This window comes from Diabrotica virgifera, chromosome 5 (genome assembly GCF_917563875.1).
Source record: "Diabrotica virgifera virgifera chromosome 5, PGI_DIABVI_V3a".
Lineage (NCBI taxonomy): Eukaryota > Metazoa > Arthropoda > Insecta > Coleoptera > Chrysomelidae > Diabrotica > Diabrotica virgifera.
Window position 1 is genome coordinate 263,070,541 of NC_065447.1, and position 8,852 is coordinate 263,079,392.

Sequence of the window (8,852 nt, forward strand, 5' to 3'; positions counted from 1 at the left end):
ACTGTTTCTTACAACACCATGGCCAAGTATGCCATCTTCAAGACATAACCTCCTCAACGCACTCTTTAATCACAATTTTCTTAATAAACGATTTTCGGAGTGAAAATTAAATCAAGTCTTTTTTAGGTGAAATTGTATATATGTCATTTCAATCAACTGTGGCTAATCCCATAATATAAATTTGTGTACTTATTTTTTGTTTTTTTTTTAATTGTACTACATAATTATTTTGGTCCTAACTTCAAGAAAAAAACTTTTCACCGTTAAAGGAAGGATTATTGCCCTCGTCTAAGACAGGGGTCTCCAAACTACGGCCCGAGGGCCACATCCGGCCCGCAGACAGATTTTGTCCGGCCCGCGGAGACATACTTGAAAACTCCTTAATATTTTTTATAGCAAATAAAATGTTTGTGATAAGTTGGATAAAGAAACACAGAATGGTAATGAGTAAAGACATGTATAATTTATGCAGTAAATTTAACTTCAGCATATAATAACTAACAAATTATTGAAATGAATCCAACTAACATTTTATACATTGTAAGTAATGAACAACACATACCTTATAACAAACATGACATATGAAATGCTAATGAGATGTATGTAATTGAGATTTTCCACCGACAATAGTTTGTAGTTGTGGACTAATTTTACTTGTACCAATTATTAAAAGAGATTTAAGATGCTCGTCAGTTAATTTAGATCTGTATACATTTTTTGTGTACTTCATTTTGGAGAAGGTTTTCTCACACAAATAAGTAGTACCAAAAACGGAAAACAGCCCACGAGCAAATTTATGCAAATTATCAAATTGTGTCAGTGGAAGACTCTTATAAAATTCCAACAAAGATGAGTTTTCATATTTGTTCTTAATTATATCACTGCACTGAAGATCAATCATTTCCATTTGAAGTTCCGGGGCTAGGGTTTCAATGTCAGCATCAAAAGGATTCTGAAAAATCTTAATTTGATTCGCAATGGCATCAAAGTCCGAGAAACGAGTATCAAAATTTATCTTCAAAGCACTCAAAGTTTCGATTGCAAAATCGATAGGAAACTCAGTCTCAGTAGTGTGGCTGAATATTTCACATGTTTTAAAATGTGAAAAACATTTACTTCGTAGTTGTGATTGAAACAGTATCAATTTCATCCGGAATGACTTGATATTAGTGTATAAATCAGGAAGATGCTGGTTTTCTCCTTGCAATCTCAAATTCAGTTCGTTCACATGTTTTGTCAAATCAACATAGAATGCTAACTTCCATAGCCATGCGTTGTTTTGTAATTCAGTAAGAGGGCGGTGCTTTTCATTCAAAAAAATTTCGATCACTGCTCGAAGTTCAAAAAAGCGCTGAAGGACTTTCCCACAACTAAGCCAGCGTACGGCAGTATGATAAGGTAAGTCTGTTTCTCCAATCTCTGCAATAAATTGTCGGAATTGTCGGTGATTCAGCCCAAAAGATCTGATGAAATTAATAGTTGATATGACTGGTTTCAGAACGTCAGACATATCCAAACATTTTCCGCACAAAGACTGTTGATGAATGATACAATGTAAGACTAATGGTTTTGAGCCGCCGTCATTTTCTACAGCCTTTGACACAAGAGCGACCACTCCTTTATCTTTCCCACTCATGTTTTTGCCTCCATCAGTTGTAATACATTTCAAGTTTTTCCATCGAAGGTTCTTTTTATTAATGGCCATTTCAACTCCTTTAAAAATATCGATACCAGTAGTTGTGCCATGAATACTATACATATCAAGAAGTTCTTCGTGCACTTCATAGCTTTTATCTACTCCTCTAATATAAATCAACACCTGAGCAGTATCTGACACATCCGTTGACTCATCCAAGGCCAAAGAAAACCACTCAACATGTCCATTTTTGTCGAACAGTTGAGAGGATATATTTTCAGCGATGTTTTGTACCCTTCGAGCCACAGTGTTTGCTGACATACTGACAGTTTTTAATAAATTTACCTTTTCAGGGCACATTTCTTCGACTACTGCAATTATGCATTCCTTGATCATTTCTCCATCGGTGAATGGTTTTCCACGTTTTGCAATTTCAAGAGCCACACGAAAGCTGGCACGAGTTGCCGCCTCTTGTTCAGTTTTGACTTTTGTAAATAAAGATTGCTGCGATTTCAATCCGCACTTCAAAGCTTCGAATTTTTCTGTCCGCACAATTCCTGTATATTTTGAGTAATTTTGAGAATGTTTTGTTTCATAATGACGTTTCATGTTATATTCTTTGAGAACGGCTATGCTTTCATTGCAAATCAAACATAGCGCCTTGTTACTGGACTCAATTACGAAATACTGAATGTTCCACTGATCTTTGAATTTTCTGCATTCACTGTCAATTTTTCGCTTCTTTTCCATTCTACTAAATCACACACAAAAGCAACAATTCAAATCAAATCAAAATACTGTTACACGCACAAACTTGTTTTAAGGAGGTACGCCCTATTTTATTTCACAACAGTTTCATAGGAACTGACTTGTAGTTACGCCACTATTGTCATCGCCAGCTAACTTGGCGGAGCGCACAAACCCAAAATTGCTTACTGGCTTAGGTGGGGTCTTTAGTCTCCTCCCAGTTATCAGGGGCGTAACACTTAAGTGATTTGCGGCTATTATTTTTCAGACTTCTTATTATTTCGGATAGTTAAGTGTGTTTGTGACAATTTCTAACGATGGCGTTGAAAAATAGTAGAAAGAATAATTATGTTATTAGTGGACAATCTCGGGAGAGATTGGAGATTTCCACTGGTGGAAATATTTTGTTTGTTTATGTCTACCTTGTATTAAATTAAAATATATCAAAAATAGGTGAATATTTGACATACTTAATAATGTTGACAGCTTACCACACTTACAAAAAATTAAATTATTCGTTATTTTACGGGAAAAAATTAAATACAGGAAAATTAATAATATGCAGTGTTGCCATCTTGGCCCTCGGAACTTACAGGAGTAATCAGTATGGCCCTAAGGCTGGAAAGTTTGGAGACCCCTGGTCTAAGAAAAGCGACGTGAAGGGAAACTCAAAATTTTGTATTTACATTAGTTATCTTAAAATCCGGGAACCGCCATCCGGAGTGGAGTGGAGTTCGAAGAGAGAAGACGATTTCAATACATTTACATAGTATGTCGACTTTTATTACTTTTCTTTCAGAATATTTGGAATCCCATTTATTTTTATTAGCACTTTCCTACCGCTTAAAACATTGTTTAATTGATTTTCTTTTTCATTTTGAACTTTTTTAAGTGTCTGCCGCCTCTCATAACCGTGTAGGTAGTAGAAGTAGCTTAATTGGAAAAAGTTTTATTGAAATTTATGGTCAATTGTATATAATGGGATAATATAGTCCGGAGATTCCTTGAGGGAACATATCGCTTCCACGAAGCATCCCTAAAGAACTGTATATTTTGCTAATGCTTTGATTTAAAGACAGGTTCTTCCAGTTTCTTCCTCTTTATCCAGTAGGGAAATAATAAAAATAGTAAATTGTAACGATTTTTCCTGGATTTTTCCTTAGAAATGTTTCAACCTCTTTAATTTAGAATGTTCATAGAGGTGCCATAGAAGAAACGTCAAGCAGTTGCATGCGATGACTTGAATGTGGTGGTCAGCACAATTTAACACCGCGATCCCTGGCTTTCTCTATCACAGGTATGTTTTGAGTATGAGTTTTATGGCCGTCCATTATAAGCATTTTCTTTTGACGCATTGATAGATTTAAAAAAAAAATGATAGAACCACTTTTCGAAAAGATTTAGCTACATCCAAAAATTCTTCCTTGACGCTAATTTGTGGGAAAATGACACGGCGATTATTCTATTGCATCCCCTAGCGTGAGCTGCCGATGTTGCTTCAGGTGTCCTCAGGGAAAGGTGATTTCATTTCATAAATGATTGAAGCCAAACCCACCCAGCCATTTTTTTATTTTCATTCAAATAGTGTTTCAGATTGTTCGCCTACGCAACGCACATCTATAGAAATTAATCCAAAAAGTATGCTCTCCATAGTTTTTACGTAGTCAACTAGTTTTTCTTCCATCTGGCGCGAAAAAGTTCGCTGTCTACTTCCCAAGCCTTTTTCGTACCCGGTAATTTGTTTATTCAAATTTTTCAATATCCGCTCAAGGGAGCTTTTTGTTTTTCGAAAGTTCTGCGAACTTTCAAGAGTAAGGCAACAGTGCGTCGGTAATTCGACACTGACAGTGACATTTATACTATCAAAAATAATAATTTTTATACTCATAGGTGCGAAATGTTGCCGAGTCAGTCACGTTGGATTTCTTGTTATAGAAAATCGATTTTTAGTAGATCCAATGTGACACAAAATCTAGGCATGGGATAAAAAAGTTTATTTGAAGAAATATTTTTTGTTCTTCTTAATAGCGGTACAGGCTCCTTTTTGCAATTTTTTATTTAGTTATAGAGTAATTTCCACATACTAACATATTTCTCAAATTTGGCTCTGTACCGCCATTCTTTATTATATTACGACAAATAAAATGTATGCCAAGTATCTCGACAAAATATTCAAAATTACTGCCGCAATCTTGGACCACGTTTTTTGCTACCTGTTGGTTGCTACTGTATGCTCTTAAAATTAAAACAAGAAACGAACATTGTGTTTCTAAAACTTTTTAACTTTTTAAATTTTAAACATTTTTTGTTAATTATTAGGTACACTATGCATTTGCAATTTATTTAACTTTTTGCAATTGATTATTTCTGTTTTAACTTCATTTAAAGCTTCATTATTATTATTATTATTATTATTATTTAAATATATTGACGATTTATGTAATTTTAGTAAATTGTTGTTGTTCTGAAGCTATTTTATTGTAATTTTAGTAAATTGGATTGTTACTGTTTTGTTTTTTTGACTATTTATAAGCTTTGTCGATAAAATTGTAAAAAATTTCATGGCAATAAAGCATATTTCTATTCTATTCTATTCTAAAATGGGATACATCCCGTTTTAGAATCACATGTCACGTGTCACGTCCCATTTTATCAACACATCCGCATGTAAAAAAAAAACAATATCCGTAATTTTTTTATATAAGAATATAACCTTAAAAATGTATACGTTAAGTGGTCGTTTATGTCCTAGCAACTGCAAAAAAAATTAACGCTGTCATCTCTTTGACCATAAAGACAAAAAACTTATGTCTGTAAATGTAAATTTATACAAAAAATACGTTAAAAACTTTAAAACTCACCTAGCGGTGTTGCATCAGTTACGGTTTTTGGTGAAACTGCTAACGTTTCTTGGTTCTTTATACACTAAGAGGAAGTATTAGGTCAATTTCACAACAGATGGCACTGCATGCCCTACAAGATAATTAGGGTATCCCGTTTTACCACAGTATCCCATTTTAGGTAAACCATACTGTCCTTTTCCAAGTTTATTAGGCCCGGCTACTTTCCGTTGGCCTTGAGAATTTTAAGGTAGATTTTAGACATAGATAATGATGCTGAAGAACAATTGAGATTCAGGGCTGGTTGATCAACTATGTACTACTTGTTCTCTTTTAAACAGATTATTAATAAAAATGGCCTATAACCAAAAAGTACATTCATTTTATGTAGACTTGAGAAAGGCATATGATAGTGTCCCACAAAATAAACTAGGGGAAGCATTGGAGAAAATAAATATAAACATGTGCCCAAGGCGAACCGTAATAAAAGTTTCCAGACTTACTTTTTAAGTATTTTATATCTGTGATACCCAAACCAGCCTCTGGATTAGATCGGATAAGCACCCAGCTTTTAAAAATTTGGCCGATCAGACAGATTTTTATCCTGTAATTTTCAGTTTAGTGTGAAATCTAGTAGTGGTACTAAAAAAATTTGGGGTTAACGAGAAAAGATACAAATGTATTCTAATTCTAAGGTAAAGATAAAAATTGGAAACAGCCTATCTGAGAGATTCCAAATCAACAAGGGTTTTAAACAAGGCTGTTGTCTCTCACCATATTATTTCCGTCCAATTAAAAACTGCCTGGACTAAACTGTCTACAGAATATTTAAATACTGTCAAGTGACTGAACAAATGTCATCGCTTCCTCAAAATTTAAACACCACTACACAACCAAAATCAGTTAAAAAACGATACAGAGTGTTATACACACCTACCAATTATCAATTTAAGAGTAGTACCAAAAGAGCTTTTAAAAAACTCTTAAGTACTCCAAAATGTGTAAGAACTACAGAAAACTATAAAGAGTTTGCCCAACGCATAAAAAGACGGAGAACCGTAACTTCAACTCCGATAAAAGACTATAGAAAATATAATGCTATCAAGAAAGATGTCAACAAACAGGAGGTCATCTTTATACCAGAGGAGAACATTAGTCACGGTGAGAATAGTGATAAAAGGGATACAATTTTCAAATTTACTCCTATAAATGAAGATAACGAATCTTTAATTGATAACAATATAAGCAAGACTGAAATCTCAACAGTAACAAAAACAACGAAAGGTGAAGAAAATATTAATATTATCGATTTAAATAGTTCATAACAAATGCTAAAAGAAACACTTATTGTTATAAATATACTTTTTACAAAATATAATGTGTGTCTGTAGAAGATATTGTATTTTAATTAACAAACTTGAAAAACACAATGTATTGTGCTATTAAAAACACAAGATAGACCAGAAAACTAATTGACTGGCGCTCAAGAGAAGACAAACGCAGCAGAGAACGACCACCAACCACTGGATGGACAACATTAAACGGATATCCAATAAATGGCAACAAGGCGCCCAGAACCGTGGAGAGTGGTGAAAAATGGGAGAATTTGTTACTGAAAGCACTTCAGGCCGACTTATAGCTGTTAAGTTCCTTGACTATGTCTTTTAGTTGGACTCTGTCAAACGCTTTTATGAAATCCACGAGGCATCGAAAAAGGGGTTTTTTGCTGTTTACAAGTTTTTCTCCAGTATTCTATAGGTATAACTGTTCATTTTGCATTGTCCATTTTTATATTGTTAATCTTTAAGAAGTCCATGATATCTAAAAAGTGTTCCTTACTGCACGGCCCCAATACTTTTGGTATTAAGAAAATGAAAGTTCGAAAAAACGACACCTGTTTTCATAGCTCAGCAACATTTTTAGCACTTTTAATTATATTGGCCAATTATTATTAGACCTGGTTACTGGATAATTGTAAAGGCCATATTCCAAAAAGAGAATAAAAAGAAAAAGTAAGATTTAGGTTATGTTATTAAAAGGTAAACATAATATGTAAACATAATATGCAGGTATGTAGTACATAATTACAATTATTATTAAAATGCAGTACTACAAGCAAAATACAATTAATTAAATTCTCTTTAATAATTGCATATCATGTCAATATTGCGGAGCAACATAATTTTTTCAATTTATAACACAGCATTTGCGAAATCTCATTTTCTTTAATGACAGAAATATACGTCAATTTGACAATATGAATTATTTAAGAAATATGTTAGGAAAGTTGAAAGATTTCGCCGTTACTTGCGCACGATCGTTTCTCGTATCCCCTATAAGTACTTGTACACAGCGAATATTTGTTTCCATTTACGGTTTACAATATAGTAATTTTATTGGTTGCCTGATTTCTAATAATAAATAGGCGTTTAAAAAAAGAAGAGCCACCTTTCCTTCAAATGGTTCTTATGGCAACGGGAACATTGACAGTAGTAAACTTTATGACATATTTATAAACTAGAAAAATTGCATCATTTACCAAATATGCAACTAAGAAGTAAATCTAAAATTTTAAAAACAATTAATCCTCCAACCAATGGTCCATTGGTAGTTCTGAAGCGCCTGACAGATACCCAAATACAGCAGTTTACTAAAAGATCTTCAATTATTTCCAACAACCGACCGAAAAGAATTAGAAAACTTCCAAAAAGATACATACATTTCGCTAACCCCATTGGAAATAATTCTGTAATTAGTTCTACCACAAAAGAAACTAGTTACGAATTGATGAAAATTGATGAACATAACGAAGGTAATAATTGTTGTTTACCTGATTTGTCAAATCCAGAGAATCATTTAAATAGTAGATTAGTAGAGGACAAATCCAACACATCGCTAGCTGAAGATCCTTACGTATATCCTGAATGTGTAAGCTTGAATAAAACAAACTGTCTTCAAGAGGGACCATGGGTAGTCCTGGAACGTCTATTAGAATCGCAAGAGGAATTTCCAACGAAAACATTTTCAGTAATTTCCAGAAATAAGCAGGAAAAGATGAATAGAATTTCACGCAGGTACAATTGTGCTAATCCAACTATAAGCAATAGAAATTCGATAACTACACAACAAATTGTTACGCAAGAAGATTACCAGCAACCTCCAGAACTTAAAGAAGGACCTAAAACAAAAGTTTGTACTTTAACTGCTTCGTCAAATCCAGTAGATAGTTTGGAGGACTCAAGAACCAATTTTTATGTAACGGCTACTACAAGTATTCCAGGTCCTTCTGCAGACGTTGAATGTAGTACCCAATCTGCATCACATCCTAGGCAATACAAATCCTTTGTCAATCCCATTATTAATAGAGCAGTGGTCAGTTCTACTCGCACAGATGAAGCAGGCTCTCATAAGAATTCACAAAAGTATGTAAGTTTTATAACATCAAGTTCCGAAGAAGATTTGGCTGCTCCGGTAATGTTGGCAGCACCGTTCACTCCAGAAAGCCATTCGGGTAGAATCGACCGCACTAGTACTAGTGATAGCTCCCTTTACGAGGATAGTGTAAATTTCGATGGGATGTCTTCAGATATTGAATTCCCTAATTTTGAAGATAGTATTGATCAATCAAT

At 33.9% G+C, this 8,852-nt stretch overlaps 1 protein-coding gene across 1 annotated transcript; it reads right to left on the reverse strand.

Annotated features, from left to right (window-relative positions):
• Positions 1–589: 589 nt before the first annotated feature.
• On the reverse strand, positions 590–2,386 carry LOC114331140 (general transcription factor II-I repeat domain-containing protein 2-like). The gene has a single exon (XM_028280659.2). The coding sequence runs from the start codon at positions 2,384–2,386 to the stop codon at positions 590–592; it is 1,797 nt and encodes a 598-aa protein (XP_028136460.2).
• Positions 2,387–8,852: the final 6,466 nt, after the last annotated feature.

Bases quoted from the DNA above. Each gene is read 5' to 3' on its own strand.
- LOC114331140 (XM_028280659.2), bottom strand. From the start codon at position 2,386: ATGGAAAAGAAGCGAAAAATTGACAGTGAATGCAGAAAATTCAAAGAT.